The sequence below is a fragment of the Polypterus senegalus genome, chromosome 1, assembly GCF_016835505.1.
Source record: "Polypterus senegalus isolate Bchr_013 chromosome 1, ASM1683550v1, whole genome shotgun sequence".
In the NCBI taxonomy this organism is placed as follows: Eukaryota; Metazoa; Chordata; class Cladistia; order Polypteriformes; family Polypteridae; genus Polypterus; species Polypterus senegalus.
The window spans coordinates 158,439,675-158,456,968 of record NC_053154.1 but is presented as its reverse complement, the minus strand read 5'-3'; the positions used below and the strand labels follow the sequence as shown (position 1 = coordinate 158,456,968).

At 35.6% G+C, this 17,294-nt stretch overlaps 1 protein-coding gene across 6 annotated transcripts in view; it reads right to left on the bottom strand.

Annotated features, from left to right (window-relative positions):
- Nucleotides 1–476: 476 nt before the first annotated feature.
- Nucleotides 477–17,294, bottom strand: part of LOC120534013 (polyhomeotic-like protein 3) — a 92,882-nt gene continuing 76,064 nt past the window's right edge. Inside the window, exons 14-18 of one of the 6 annotated variants that reach the window (XR_005634668.1) lie at nt 14,076–14,214; nt 9,840–10,083; nt 5,991–6,103; nt 4,455–4,741; nt 959–1,041 (exon numbers count right to left, since the gene is read on the bottom strand). Coding sequence is in view for 4 of the 6 variants with exons in the window: in XM_039761228.1 (XP_039617162.1) it covers nt 887–1,041; nt 9,840–10,083; nt 14,076–14,214 (538 nt within the window). In the remaining 2 variants the exon portion in view is untranslated. Of the gene's footprint in view, nt 1,042–4,454; nt 4,742–5,990; nt 6,104–9,839; nt 10,084–14,075; nt 14,215–17,294 lie in introns of all 6 variants that reach the window. The other 5 variants (XM_039761244.1, XR_005634669.1, XM_039761228.1 and 2 more) reach the window with 5 other exon arrangements.

Below are 17,294 nucleotides of genomic sequence, written 5' to 3'. Positions count from 1 at the left end.
AAGGCCCCAGCTACACACTATGAATTGTCATCTTCTAAGTGTCACATCACTCAGGAAAAACAAAGGGACAGTACACTTTTCAATGAAATCTACTTTTTCTATTTCTCTGTGAGTATTCCTCCTTTCTTTATATCAGAAAAATGCATAAAATATAATGAGGTGTCACTAGTTTGCTCCTTGAGCTAGATTCTTTAAATGTTCAAATAATCCTCTAAATTTTACTTAAAAAGCTTTATTAGTAACACAATGATTTAAAACATTAATTTTCTGTTTAAGAAGGATGTAGAAGGAGCATATATCAGAATATTTTATCTACTTGTGCAGAAAAAAATATATTAATTTAAAAATTGTGCGTATTTATATACACACATATGCAGTATATATATATATATATATATATATATATATATATATATATATATATATATATATAGACAGATAAATACTTTTCTAAAAATATGTATATATTAAATCTTTTCAAATACTGACAGAATAATCTATGATATTATTGGACAATTGTAAATTAGCAACAAAGAAAACAAGTAAATTATTAAATAAATATGTTGACTATTATATTCTGTGTCTACCATGTTTACCTTGGCTTTTCAAATTTGATTATATTTAAAATGATTACTTCTCCACCTGCAAAAAGTATAACACCCTTTATAAAACCAGCCAAAATTGTTCACTTCCACCATTGGAACTGAAACAAACAAAGCTTTCCCTTGGAGTAATAAAGAAAACATCACCAGCAAGTGAAACACTTCCCCTCAGCAGCAGTAAATGACATGTACTTGACAGGGTGTCTCTCTTTCTCTTTCTCACGTTCTCTCTCTCTCTCTCTTAACCCAACTCCCTTTTCTCTGTCTGTCTCTTTAGATTTCCATTACGGTTCCTTCAATAAGTTTATTCGAGCACAGATTTTCAATGCCGGGCCTAGTTTTATATTCATAGCATTCATTAAGTGATCTTCCTTCAGCAGAAGAAGAGCTTGGCCATCAATCTCTTGCAATCGAAACTCGTCTGCAATGTCCTGACACCCTGTGAAAAGATAAAAAAGTAATACAAACATATCAAGGGTTAAATAACTTACTCTGAAAACATTTGAATACTATCTGAAAAGACATTCAAGTAGAGGGTAAATAAACCTGAAACCAATTGCAGCCATGAACATAACAATTTTACTTCATCTATTCAAACTGGACATTTTTTTGTTTTCATCTTGTTTCTATCTATTGCATCCATGTAGAGCATCAATATATCTGTCTATGTATAAACTTAATGAACAAATTAATTTTCTGATTCTATAAAGATTTGAATAAGAAATAAGAACTTATCAGTGAAATCTTTGTACATTTATAAATTTCAAAAATGCCCATCCACATCACTGCATTTTAGCACACCTCTAGAAATGTGAAGATTGCTCCTTGGACATCCTTATTTTTCTGATTGTCACATGTCAATCATATCAGATGAGCTCATCGATTTTTTTCTTTAATTTTTCCCAATATATGTGATTTGTCAGGCCTGATTGGGATGTGATTTGTGGGCTGATTGGTAATATTTATGTTCTTGACTTTAAACTACTTTGCACATTCAGTTGACAAACTGAAGTTGAGTGTGAATGTGGCAATAGGGCTCCTTCCTTCACAATGAATTCAATCACAGCACTTCCTTACCAGTCATTTTGTCACACTGAACTAAGAACACATAATATACTGTGGCAGTTAAAATTCATTTTTCATTCAAGTGCAAGGCAGTAAATGAAACAATAATATCTATCTATCTGTGTTTTAACTGAATATGATATAAGCCACAAGCAGACTTATTATTTTGAAAAAAACAAACAATAATTGTTGCCTCTTCAATAAATAATAAGATGATAAAATGATATGACTGACATCCTAAATCAATCTAATAAACATAAGACATAATTGTATCCATAAAATGACACTAATTTATTTATTATCCTACAGTGGTTACACATACGAAGAACTCTTACTAGAAACAGAAAAAACAGAACTAAAAAAGCAAAAAAAAAAAGCTTAAATAAGAGTTAGAAAACCCAGTAAGAGTCACATTCACACTAAATATTCTGATCTGGATCAAATACTAACAGTGGGCATGAATGATTTGGATATGATCACAATGTACATACTCAACATCCACCTTAAATGTGTTCCCACACCATTAAACTGCTGGATTAGATTGATACAGTGGCATTTCATCCAAGATGGCCCTGGAAAACCTTTTCTGAACCATACTCCTATTTTACCTATGTTTTCTCACCCAAGGTTTTACTGGAAACACACTTTAAGATGTACCTTAGATGTGATACCACCTACTTAAGCAACTTCTACAATGCCATCTGTTTTAATCATTTAATCTAATTTACAGCAAGCCCCATAAAGGGCCGTGGTCAACAACTAGATTCTATGTTTAGATAGATAGATAGATAGATAGATAGATAGATAGATAGATAGATAGATAGATAGATAGATAGATAGATAGATAGATAGATAGATAGATAGATAGATAGATAGATAGATAGATAGATAGATAGATAGATAGATAGATACTTTATTAATCCCAAGGGGAAATTCACATAATCCAGCAGCAGTATAATCTGGTTCCATCATGGCTAGCACTTCTATTGAGAAGTGCCAGGCCTTAAAGCTAGTTGTTAATCTGAGATTTAAATCGGATTTTCTGTGACTTTGCTTACTCAATATGCTGTAAAAAGGCAAAGGGTATTAACCTTCAAACTGCTGTGGATATACTTAAAACATGTAGACATTAGAGGATAGTCACATGTTACATAAAACATAAGCAAGTTATTGATATAAACAGACCTAACATTGCTAATGATCCCTACTTATTGCATTTTCTACAATATCATCAGATGGGTTTTGAAGGTTCCAAAGTATTACTGTCTAATATAATCAACATGATCAGTTGCACATTGATAAACACATGCAAGTAAGAATTTTACTGTACTTTGAACATGTGACGATAATCACTTTATAAACCTATCATCAATGGTTTTACCCAGGTTAGTTAGTTACTATCTAATATAATACCTTGTAATTTACTAACATATTGTTTGTTCCCTGAGTGAAGAAATACTTTCTAACGTAACTGAAAATCAATCTTTGCTCCAGCTGCTCTTGCTGAAGAACTCATTTTAATGTGATAGCTGTCTTCCTTCCAGCAATTCTCTTTATTATTTAAGTATTTCTATCATCTCAATTCTTAGTCCCCATTTCACCATAATGAAAAGATTCATCTTTTTCAGTCTTTTCTCACAGCTCATACTCTCGTCCTGCAATAAACCTAGTAGCATATTAAGGTGAAATCTATACTTTCAAGCAATCACAAATGTTAACAGGTTCCATGGAAAAGTACCCCATCTATATAAAGTCTATAACATCTGGTGCATAGTTCATTGCTAAAAGAGAAAAAGTACTTTGTGAAATGAAATCATTGGTTTGTGAGAATAGTGTGCATATCAAGCCACTTGACTTACTTGCTGTTAACATTGATCAGATAATTTAGCAGTAACATAACTTTTAAGTATTTGTACAGTACTTATGACAAGTATTTATCCCTTGGAAGATTTCATATTTTACTGTTACGCAACATTGAATCACAGTGGATTTAATGTGGGCTTACTTGACACGGATCAACACAAAAAGGAACTTTGATGTGAAAGTGAAAGGCCCCTCTAATATTATCTAAATTATCACTGGTGCAGTCAATTGATTTAAGATGTCACATAATTAGCTAAACAGAGATCACCTGTGTGTAGTCAAGGGGTTTCGATTGACTATAGCATAAATGCATCTGTAACTGGAAAGTCTACTTTAGTAGCGGCCGGACGAAGTTCAATGAAGCTTCTGAGGCTTCATCCTGATTGTGGCAGAAAAAAAGAAGTGAAGAGCTACAAAGTGACATCTAGTGGTTTACTGAAACCACATTAGCCATGAGCTCAAGACAGCAAGCAAAGAAAGCTAACATACAAGCTCTTATTGATTGCATAGCATCTAAAAGCCCATGGATGTTCTGTGTGAACATTTTGATATTATCATAATCATGTTGTCATTAAAATGTCACAAAAAATGTACATATTAGCATAATTTCTGCAATAAAAATATTTAAATGTGTTATCCCAAAGATTTAATTTATTACAGTCTTTATAAATACTTTATAAGCTGCCACTGAGTCATAACTATGCAACAATTTTTTTTTATGTAAGGGGAGTTTAGCTGTGAGGCAATGTGAAAGATTATTATTCTTCCATCAGCATTTGGAGAATAACAATATTATGGGTTTAAAAAGTTTGTTTGCGGAACACCGCAAAGTGATAAAGGGAATGTGGCTTCAGTAGTCTACAATACTAATGACACTTCCAAGTTTCACTACAGAAGAACTGTATAGTACAGCATTTAACTTACTGTCGATTACACAGATTGAAATGTTCCCACAGTCTAGACCGCTATTTTCCCAGTTTTATAGCTTGTCTGATTCAGGATAACACACAACTTTGAAGCAGTCAATGTTCCTGTTGTTTCAATGATTTTCCAGTCTTCAGACATCATCAGTCATGTGGTAATAGGTAATACAAGCTTCAGTACACTGATTTGAAACAGTGTTCTTCATTAAAAGGATGTGCGCTTCAAAGCCTCGGTGTCAAATGTTCCATCCCTAGTCCATCTTGTGGCGAGTCAGATCATGGCCTAACCTACACAATGAAGAGAAAAATAATACGCCAAGCAACTCCATGCAAAGGAGACTGAAACACACAAGTGAGGGGATAGATACAAGAAAATATCAAAGTCACTAAATATCCATTGGAGTCAAGTTAAACCAACCATTAAGAAATGTAAAAAATATAGCACAACAGTAAATCTGTCTAGAGCAGGCCACCCATCAGAATGAAGTGATCATGCAAGAAGAAAGCTTGTGAAGGTGGCCATCAAATGACTTAAGGCAACTCCAAAGGAGTTACAAGCTACAGTGGAAATAATTGGAGAGGCTTTGCATAAAATAGCTATTGTACAATTGTATTACCAGACACAGCTTTCTGAGAGAGTGCCTAAAGGAAGGCCACTATTAAGAAAAAAGAATACAACAATTCTGCTAGAGTTAGCTGAAGGCACATAGTACTTTCTTCCAGCTGACTGAAGTTCCCTAAGTCTAATGAGACCAAAATTATGTGTTTTGGCCATCAGACTAAACACCATGCTTGACACTGTACATTATGAATAACACACTAGTGCATCTAGTAAATACCCACTTGAATACTTATGCAATCTACTATTTTGTGTTTTATATTTGTAATTAATTTAGACCACTTTCCAGTACCCTGTTTTCATTTTGACATGAGTCTTTTTCTGTTGACCAATGTCAAAAAAGGCAAATTAAATTTACCTTGATTTAATGCTATGCTGTTAGATGTATAATAATAAAATGTGGAAACTTCCAAGGGGGTGCAAACTTTAAAATGTACTGTATTGTTACAGAGGACCTGGTCAAGATGACGCTGCCACAGCTAGAATATAATACAAGACAGCAGTAGAGCCATAGAACACTTTGGTAGAGTGTGCACTTGCAATAGCAACTCTTGTGACTTTGACAGACAAGGGACTGTTAACAGCAGAGAATGTTATACATTTTAATGTGAGGAACCCAGAAGAGCAAAAAGGCAAGTGTACCTTTAAAATCAGAGAATGTATGAAGAGAAACATATACCAGAAACATGTACTTCCAGGAAGCTAGAGGGCAGTCCATGAAGCTGAAGTTCAGATATACTGTATTGTCAAGTGTACATAGTACAATAAGATATACATAATGCACATACTAATGACAATAGTACGGTGCCAACAAAAGACAATGAAAACACAGGCAGTAAATGCAAAAGCATAGCCTTATGATGTATGGATAAAAACCATCTCTGAATCTAGTACTGATGTTAATGAAGAATGACCTACTGTGACGGTGCGGGTTGGCTCCTTGCTCCCTCTTCATTTTTGGGAGCATCTTGAACCCAACACCGTTGATAGACATGACCAGGATGAGCTGAGCAGATGAGGATAAAACACACCTGAAGCAAGGGGAAGGTGCAAAGTGCTCAGTGCTTTTATTAAGATAAACAACAATGTCCAAAAAGTACATTGCAACGTCTATAATAAATAATCCATAAAATGAAATCAATCCATAAATAATCCATTAAAATTAGGTCATAATTCTGGCAGGAAACTATCTTTTTATCCCAAGAGCTTTGGTGGCCTTTTAAAAATCAGACTCTTCTTCGGCTTCCCCTCTCTGGACATTGCAGCCCAAGGAGAAGTCCTCTACCGGGTGCAGACACCCTTCTTCTCTTGGCCTGTGTGCCCGATGTCAACCCTGTGACGTCTGTGGGGAGCTACCGAGCCCTGCTCCTGTACCCACCACTACCTTTACAGGATCTATCCAGCGAAATCTCGTTCTGTCCTCTCATTGCCACCGATCCGTTGGCTCCTCGCCACAAGAGGACACTCCTAAGCCTAGTGGTTGCTCCTGCTACTAGAACATTAAACAGGAGTGATTCCTGAGCGCTGGCCACACGCTCTTTCCTGGGGCTCCACAAACGTCCGCCTGCTTCCTCACATTACACCTGCTTACTCTCTCTCTCTCTCTCCTGCCTCTCCTCTTCCTTTGTTTCATTTCATTTATTTTTTTTTCTCGTGCCAGCTAATTCTTATAAGGCTTCGTGGGCATAGTATCTGAATCGCACATCGCACGAAGCCGATGAAACAATTGAGAAAGGTTTCACCTTCATGTGCAGATGCATCTTGCCTCAATTACTCCACCAACTCACTGCAGCTGTGTGAGTGCGCCCTCAGAATATGAGCTGGCCAATTGATTATTTATTAAAACTGCCATTCTTTCTGAGCCGTGGACCCACTATACCATATACCATACCATACCTATACCTTTCTGGGTTGCTTAACCAAAAATAAATAATAAAAATAATAATAATTCTAATAAATAGGATTCTGTCAGCAATAGGAGAACTATGCTTCTTAGCTGATTAAATTGTTCCAGAAGAGGTAATAGACAAAACAGTAGCACTAAGGAATGTCAGTGGAAACAGTGACAAGGCTTCTCTGGTTTACACCATTACAGAAGTCTATAATTCATTGTACTAATGAATGCTATCTTTTTTTGGTCTCTTTTGGCTTTATTTGGTTTCTGAGAAGAAGAGCTTGCCAAGCCAAACTTTTAAAATTTATTAAACAGGCAACTGCAACAATTGACAAAAGCAAAGCATATGATACAATTTACTTAGCCTTCAATACAGTCCCACACTGACTGCACTAGGTATCAGAAGTAATGTACAAAACTGTATCTCAAGTAGGTTAACCAACAGGACAGAAAGAGCACAGATAAGAGAAGAATGCTCTACATGCAGTGAGGTCATCAATGGAGTGCCTCAGGGGTCTATTCTTGTACTACTGATGTTTCTGATTTATATTAATGACATTGATTCTGGTATAGTTAGTAAACATGTGAAATTTGCAGATGACACCAGAACTGGAGCAATGGCAGACACTGAAGAGGCAGAAAAACAATTCAAAAAGACTTGGGCAAGTTTCTGAATAGAGTAAACACTTGGAAAATGCAGTTTAATGTCAAAATGTTAAAAAAAATTTTACATTTTAAAGTTCTACACAGGGGGGAAAGTAATATCAGTTATAAATACAAGATGGGAGATACTGTCCTATATGAAGCAACCTCTAAAAATGATTTAGGGGTAATGTTCACAAACCATTTTCAGCATCTAAGCAATGTGCAGAAGAAATTAAAAAGGCAATTAAAATGTTATGTTATATTGTTAAAACTGTTCATTATAAATCAAGGGTTTTATGCTCAGACTATATAATGCACTAGTGAAACCACATCTGGACTATTGTATGCAATACAATATATAGCAGCACTTGAAGCGGTGCAGAGAAGAGCAACTGAATGGCAACTGAGTGTATCCCAGGACTTAAAGACCATGTCATACTATGACAGATTCTGAGAATTAAACCCATTTTAGTCTCCTCTTTAACTCTCACCAGGGGAGACTACATAGGCACCTAATCCAGGTTTTCAAAATTCTCAAAGACATTAATAAAGTAGATCCCGAAGAATTCTTTAAACTTAGCAGTGATTTCCATTTTTGAGAACACCAGTGGAAATTATGGGAAAATGCATTTAGGACTGAATAGAATAATAATTCACACAAATACTTGTGGGAATCTGGAACAAACTACTTAGTCATGTAGTTGAAGCAGAAACCTTGATGAACTTTAAGAAGTACCTGGATGATATATTGGAACAGTTTAGCTATTAGCTTAACACACAAGCTTTATGGATTGAATGATCTTCTATTGTTTGTCAAATTTCTTATGTTCTAATGTTCATAAGTGTCCAATATTATCCATTGTTTATTAACTCATGAATTATATCTTTGAGGAACACAATGACAATACGAAAAACTAAAGAATTCAAAATGCCCATATGTTAGATGTAAAAGGAGTACATTGGTACTCTATGGGGCCAGTTAGTTGCATTTAGTATGTGCTGGACACAATGTGATACACAAATTATGCATATCTATGTTAGAACTTGCTGTGTCCTGAGCAAAAATTCAAAATGGAAATCAGTTTAGAGCACAGATCTACTATAAATTTAATAGAAATTGATTTCAAAATGTATTTTCTTTACTGATTATTGCCTTTATCTGCTTTTTTTCATTTTTTGGAGGGTGGCCCTGTGACACAGTGTTTGGAGCTGTGATCTCACTGCTTCAAGGACCTCGACATCTGGTCACAGCAGATGTAAAGCCTGCAGGAGTTCTCCTTATGTTTTTCCCTGGTCCTTTGATTTCTTTCAATACCAAATGACATGTTTGCTAGTTTAAATATTGTCTCTAAATTGAGTCTTGTAAGTGTGTGTTTTTATAGATAGGTATTCCATTCATGGCTGGTTCCTATCTGATACCTTGTGGTGTCATGGCTCTCTATAAAACAGTACTGTTCTAAGCAGAGTCAAAAATGAATTAGTGTATTTTTAGATAATGACATTTCAGAAATAAACTGTTTTAAGTAAATTCTTCAATAATTGTTTAAAGAGTGTTTCTCCTGCTCTGCCATTCTCTACATCCGATTTACGGTAATTAAACATACCAGCTCATTCTGTACCTGTTCTTTACATGACCCATAATTTTCACAGCACACAATGCTCTACTTTACATCCATCCATTATCCAACCCTCTATAATCTAACTACAGGGTCACAGAGGTTTGCCCTAGCCAATCCCAGCCAACACAGGGCGCAAGGCAGGAAACAAACCCTGGGCAGGGCGCCAGCCCACCACAGGGCTCTAATTTACATTCTTTGCCATATTTTCAAAAAGGGTAGCAGCCTTTAAAAGTGTAGTGCATTTTCCTGCTTTTTCCGTTTTGGATATTACTTGCCTTTTTGAAAAAGGGGCAAAAGGAAAAACACAGTGAAATGAAAAATGCATTTTTTTTTATGAGTGTCACTAATATTTCTGCCAGCAAAGTTTTAGGAAAAAAATGAGGCAATTTGACTTTTAAAACTATGTATCTCTCTTTTTGAATACACATACAGTATCTTCCAGCACGCATTGCATAAATATAAGAGGTCCTATCCATAATATGAAAAAATAGTTCACAGCAGATCAAGCTGTATTTATAGATTTATAGATCAAGCTGTATGTATAGATCAGTATTACTGCAGAAGCAAAAGTTAGCCGAAAGAAAAGGACAAATATTAAGTGTCTATTACCTGGCAAAGCATAAATAAAGGCCCAGACTTCATCGACTGTCCAGAGAATGGGGTCATTCAGCGTTGATTGCAGCTTCTCACTGTCAGTGGGTTCACGCACCCTGAGTCCCCTTTCCCGTTCCCGTTCTCGTTCCCGCTCCCTTTCACTGTGTTTCCTCAGTCGTGTTGTCATTGGAAGAGAAAGAGCATCTTCATGTGGTGTATGAGGCTGAACCTCATCAGTGGCAGGATAGGGGACTTGGAGCTAAATCAGAGTCAAACAAAACTTTAATCAGTAGGCTTCCCTGCAAGTACTGATCAGTAAAACCTACATCACTCACCTTATTATGTTTCTTTGGTACAAAGTTTACAATTTTTAGCTTTTTAGGAAGACCTGGAGATGCCTATTATTGTCATTTGGAACCAAGCAGTAACCTTTCTTTTTAAATCTTTATATTATAAAAATGTTTTGCATAGAATTTAGCTTTCCTTACCTATTTCTGAAATTTCTTAACCTAGCTCAGGGTCATGGGTGCCTAAAAAATGGCCACAAAGCAGAAACCATCCACTGAATATGAAAGCTAGAAAATGGTGCAGGACACTCGTGCAGTGGTGGAAAGTAATTGCATTTGCTTTTGTTACCTTACTTGAGTTATCGTTGTACGGAATTGTATTTTTAAAAGTATTTTTAAACGCAAATAATTAGCCTCTTTCAAAAGTATACTTATTTATAACTAATGCTACTATGTTACATTCTCAAAGTCGGTCATTGCAAAGTAAAATTTATTGCTTATGTTTAAAATGCAGATTTGCAAGAGACCATTAAAGTAACTTGTAAGTCATGATAATAGAGCGTGAAGTGTAATAGTAAATGGCGTAATGGCCATGCGGTATATTGCAGTACAAATACCCAATGTATCGGATAAATGGACAACACCTGTATGCTGTTAAAGATTCCGTCTCTAATCATATGTGCCAAAACTTCATGTTTTCTGCACGTTTAGGTGTAAGTACAACTTTAGTTTCTTTTGTCTCCTATTGCAAAACCTTACTTGTCAAACGGTAAGCTTTTCTTTACTCTCCAATGAAGTCTCTACTTTTTTAAATGAGGTGTGAATCTTAACTTTCTATAGATTAAGGATAATACTGATTAGTTGCACACTACACCTATGCACAGAATGTAGATATTAATTAGATTTTGAAATTTAACTGCCATTTACAAAACACTGTTTATAGTTGTAAGTGTGTGCATGTGTGTATATTTAATGAATATGGCTTTTGATTAATAAAACCTACTGTATTGCAATGTATATTCTGCTTATGCTTTACAAATTGCAAAATGTACAGTTGAGGATATTTTAATAATTTATTTTTTTTCCTAAAGTCAAAAAAATGTACTTTTACTTGAGTATTTCTTTTAAGATCATGTTTATTTAGTTTTACTTGAGTACTTTCCATGTCAGTTACTTTTACTTACATAACAATATGTCATGAGTATTGGTTTTTCTTTCCACCTCTATACTCATGTACGCACCCATTCGACAACAGTATCTATTTACTATCATTATTGTAGTGTAAGTGACAGACACCAGTACCCAAGGAAACTTGCAAGATTTAGTTGCATTGCAATTCTTAGCCTTAGCCTTCAGCATTTTCATCTAAACTTTTATACCATTAAACAGAACAGTTACAGTTTTTTATATAGTTTGTGTACATATAAAGTTGGAGCAAAAAAGCTTTGGTGCTTCCTACAGTACCACTATGTATTCCTTTGTGCATGGTATGGTGGGACTATCCACCATCGTTTTGTGTTGTTAGTTCTGTTACGGCATCTGTAGGCTTGCTGGAAAGAAGACACACTGTATTAATGGGAACTGTGTGTTTTGATTGTGGAGTTGTAGGTTCCTACAGGCTTCAAATGAACATGTGGAGGGATTATTGGAACAATATCCTACTGGGAGTGCTCTTGAGAATTACAGTTTAGTAAATGACGAAAAAGTGGCATAAACCAAGAAACTCTTCCGTTCATAGCTCAGAGGTTGTCGCATTGCAGATATGGAAGGATCTACAGTAGCTCTATGGTAGTAAGTTTCCAAAGATGTCCATGTGACAATTAATTCAACAGATGGGCTATGGCCTGTTTTTATGAACCTACTGTGGTGCAGGGAATTTTGTGTCACTGACAGAGGAGAACATTTTCAGCACCGCCTTTAAAATGGTTAGAATATTCTTTAACATTCTATAACATTTTTTATTAGAATTGTCTAATAATACTAAAATAATAATATAATTTTTAAAGTGTAATATAAATTTTGCTATTCTTTTATTACCAAGATAACCAACTTTTCTTGCTATACCTTGTACCTGTCTGGTTAAGTACTGCTCCTTCCCATATATCATATTACAATCATTATATTATTTATTATGGCATATAATAATATATCTACATATATATATTGTTGTGGATGGTCGGGGCCCTTGTCCAGCCAGGAGGCCTCTTCTTTGGAAGGACCGCGGGAACAAATAGAGCATTACCACTCCCGAAACGCTAGATGACAGCCTCCCGGGAGGAGGTGGTGCCTCGGACTCCCGCAGAGCTTCATGGGAGATGGAGTTGGACACAGCCCTGTTGGGATCCAGGGACACCGCCAGGGGGCACTACAGCTGTTCTTGAGCCCATGTGTGTGATTCTTCCGCCACACCCGGAAGTGCTGCCGGAAATGGGGCAATGAGCACCTGAAGTACTTCCAGGTGCCTTATATAAGGGGCCAGTAGACAGTACTCAGTGAGTCAGAGTCGGGAGGAGGGAGACGAAGTGTGCCGAAGAGGAGTGGAGGAGAAAGAGTAAAGAGAAAAGAAAGATGAGAATTGCATTAAGGTGTGTTGTTTGTGCTTGGACTGAGTTGTGGGCTCGTGGGAACGGGGAAGACGTTCTCCATGAGTGAAGAAACAAAAAATAAAATAAAAGCACTTGTGTTTCATAAGTGTGCCTCCCGTGTCTGTCTGTGTTGGGTTGGGTGGCTGTCAAGCCGCTAGTGGTTCTGTCAGAATATATATGTATATACCACATAGTAAATGAAGAGCTGAGATGCAAAATCAGCTAAGTACAGGACACAACTTTTTGTGAAAAAGAGAAAAATAATTTTTAAGTTTTTGAAATGATATTTTTAAAATTCTTTTTGCAAAATGTTGGTTGTTACATTACTGAAGGTCAATTGCTGGACATCTCAGAAATCTGAATATTTTACATTTTTGTAAAAAATAGGAAAAAAACGTACTTAGCAGGTTTTGACACTAAATCAATGCTATTCCATAAACCTATAAGTACAGTAGAAACTTTCATCAAAAGTGCTCTGGATCTTAATATATAATATTTTTATTATATAACAAAAGAAATACAGAACTTGTAGTCTTTAAACTATTTAGCTAAAAAGTAATGCTAAAAGTCATGAAATCCTGTTAAGCAGTGTTTGAGTAGTAAATTAAACAAGTTATTAACAATCTCTAGAATGTCAATATTCTACACTGTCTGCATCATATATTTTGGTATCACTGTCTGCCATTGGTTTAGTGTTTTTGTTGGCTGTTCCAATGATTGGGAGGTAGAACTCTTTAATTTTTTCTGATTGTGGATTGTCCATATTGCTAAGCAACATTTCAACATCCTTTGCTTTTGCTGGATTAACACAACAATTCAGTGGAAGTGGGTCAGCTGACAACTTTTTTATTTTGCTGCCACGTTTCACAATAGTGTGACTGCAAAAGTAGCCCGAATACGTTGTCTTTATGTTTATGTTGCTTCTTGTTATTTCCGCCACTTGAACTTTTGTCAAGTGAAATAGGAGTTTTTTTTTGCAGATTTTTGCAGTTGCAGACTTGTAGTTAAGCACCTGCCAGTCTCTTCCTAAAACTCTGAGTGTGGCATATTGAGATGATTGGCTGGTGTACTTAGCAGCTTTTGGAACTAAGCTGGTTATGTATTTAACAGGTTTTGGAACTCACGTCAAAATTTATAGCACTATACTATACTTAGCAGGTTTTGAAGCCCACTTCAATAGCAAGCACATAGCTGACCCTTTGATGAGTCACAAACATGCTTCACCTAAAGTTCGCCAAAAAATTTACTTAGTAGGTTTTGAAACTCACCTCTTCAAATGCTCCATACTAACTTCCATATTTTTTGACTGCAGCGCTGCTTTTCTATATTTAAGTTCAGCAATATTATTTCCAAATTTTGGAAAAATATGATTGACCCACCTGTTTATGGAAATGCTCTCTGTTGCTTCCATCACTACCACCGGGTCGGCGTCCTCTTCTTCCATCAGGTTTACGACCCCACCGGCTCACTTTGTCTGCCTTCAATAAACTGAGTCTTTTAGTGCAACTGACATTGAACCTGTAAACAGCAAGAAATGAAGTGTCCCAGTTATGCTTTGAAACACAGTGAGCATCAACTGGACATACAATAAGCCTATTTTACTCCTACTTAGTTGTAGAGTGTCAGAAAGCAAAAGGCTGTATAACAGAGCAGTTGTGATTTAGACAAACCATTAACTAAAGTGTCGCAGTAAAACAAACCAATTTTAAGATATTAAACTCATCTCAGGACATTTAAAAACTTTTTTTTTACCAAAATTAGCAGTTTTATTATCTTTATTTAGTAAGCACTATCACATTAAATATGTTATTTATTGAATATAAACATTCAAATGCATATTTTCTTTATAGAAACATCACAGCAACTGAAGTTCTGAATGTGAACTGTGAATGGCATTTTCCTTTGAAAGCCTACAGTGAGACTTGGGATGACTATCATGCAAAAGACCCACATCGGGAACATGTGAGCTCATTGTGCTACTTAAACAAAAGTATGAATACAGTAAGCTGCTTACATGTCACTACTGTGTTGTACTTTTACACGTATTTGCTGTAGCTCCTAAATTATTCTACTCCATATCTTTTTATCTTTTGTTTTGGTTAAACTATCTCAACCACAAAGACAGAAAAAAAAACACTTTTTTGTGCTAGAGTACACAATGCTAGTTGGCCTTACCAATAACAAGTTGCATTAAGTATAAGTCTGCTGAGTTAAGTTTCTAAAGAGCAGTTTGTCATACATTTGAGGTAGGCGGAGGCAATATTTTCCATATTATTTTACTGAAAGTTTTAATTAGAACTCAGGTGGTCATGAAATTGGGGCGTACAGCAGTAGTACGCCTGGTGGAGCATTCCACAAATTAGATTAACTTTAAGCTAGATACTATCAAAGCAATAACACTAAGAAATGGGTGTCTTCAATAAAACATAGGAGTGTTGTTTTTTACTAACACAAGAAACCATTCAGAAATCTAAGAGGGCCAACAGCTTGACATTTTTCCATTATAAAAAGAATTCCATGGGTGGCACTAGATTTACTTTACACTGATTGGATGTAAATGCCAAATATTTACATACTTATGGTTTATATATAATTCAACAGACGTGAAGTGCATACAACTACATGTACACTTTCATACAATCTTTTTAAATGTGTGGCTGCTACACTGTTTGAAAATGTGTGTTTGTGACATATGTGATATCACAATTCTCATACATTTGATTACGTATTGTTTATTATCATATCTCAGGGTCATATTGGAGAATCTCTACTTCATCCTTTTGCTTCTGCATTTGGATTCCTGACTGCCATTTGTCTGTCCTATCTTCCTTCTGAACTTATTTGCCATGTTGGATTCTTTCTACAAGCATCAAAAAGATGTCTACAGCACTGAAAATCCTTTCACAGCTGGTCCTCTAAAGTGTTCATTGTTGCCAGTGTGTATGTTACTTGCAAAGTGATGAAAATTTGGAGAGCACTCAGGATGGGAAATTAAATTATTTTGTCATGTTTAGATCTACATGAGTGGAAATAATAAATTGCCCTTAAATACAGAAGAAATTACTTTGATGCTTATTGTTCTTTTTTCTGCCCTCTTATGGTATTATTTGAAACTGTTTCAAGCTATGCAGGACGCCTGTGATTGTAATTTCCTTTGGTTGCAATTCATACTCAATTGCAGTTCATTTGTTACTCTGTTTTACATTAAAAGAAAGAGCACACAAAAAAGAGTGGACTGCTTACAGGCTTGTCATAAGATTGGAACCAATCAATGATTACTACATCAGCTTGGTAGTTCCAGGAATTATCACATAAAACATATTGAAAATCAAATAAGATCTAGTAGAGATGCCATCAAAAAGTATGAAATGAAAAGCATTCAATACCTTTCTGGATCTTAGGAAAAACACATTCATACATTCAATTGCATTTAGAGTACTTTTCTGTACATAACATTTTTTGCAGTATCTCTGTAATGTAACAGGATTGCAATATTAATGTCTGGATTTGTAACTGTACATACTGCTATACAAAACTGGCCATAGATAAAGGTTGAAACATGCATAGACTTTTTTTTTTATTACTGAACACTTTTAATATCCAAGATTCTGTGCCAGACCACAAACTTTGTTCCTTGGAGGGAAGCTTTATAATATGTGTGGTTATTCTCCCTTTAAGAATAAATCCTACATCAATCTGCAATCTCAATGCTAAAGATTATCCCCAGTTCTTCTTTGTAAATGTGCTGTTGGACTACTGCTTGGTGCAGCATTTTGCAGTCTTAGGTCAAATATAAAGACTGTTTTGCACTTCATTTTTTACATATATAGCTAAAACAAAAACTACAAAGTTTACAAATTACATGATGGTCACGCACAACTAAACAGATTAGTGTAAACATACAGTAGCCACCTTTGAAGGAAATCTGTTCCAGTCAGAATGACGGTACTTGTGCAGTTACTTCATCTATCTACTCTCTATATATAAAATCCTAACCCTAAAAGTGCAACAATTTTTGTGACAATTTTTATGTGACTTATATGTCACACTTTAAATTGGGCTTATTTTAAAACCTACATATATATGTTTGGTATCATTCTTTTCAGAATTTATCAAACTTTAATTTGATGCTGTTAGATTTTCAGATTCTTATTCCATTTTTAAATTATAAACTAAAAAATCTAAAGAAATCACGTCCCACGAGATGAGACTTTGTGCCAAGTGATTTAACCACACCTGGGGCCAGAAATAAAAGACAAAGAGTAGGACAGCTGCTGTATAGGTTTTTATATGTTCCAAAGCGCAGCGCAAGTTGCAGATCGTGCAGCACGGCAGCAGCAGCAAGCCAGCAACTGATCGAGCAAAGAGGAGGTTAAAAAAAACTGTATTTGCTTCCCATTGTATCACCGTTTAAGAGGGGGTTTTGGAGGAGCAACCGCATCTCCTTGGGGTGCATTCAGACCCCCTCTTCACAATGTGAGCAGCAGAGACATGAAGTGGCTGACGCATAACACATGCCTGGGGGGTTGGCAAGCAAAACGAGCATGGGGAGAACCCCCTAGTATGAATATAATTTAAAACATACAGTAAGTGGAGAT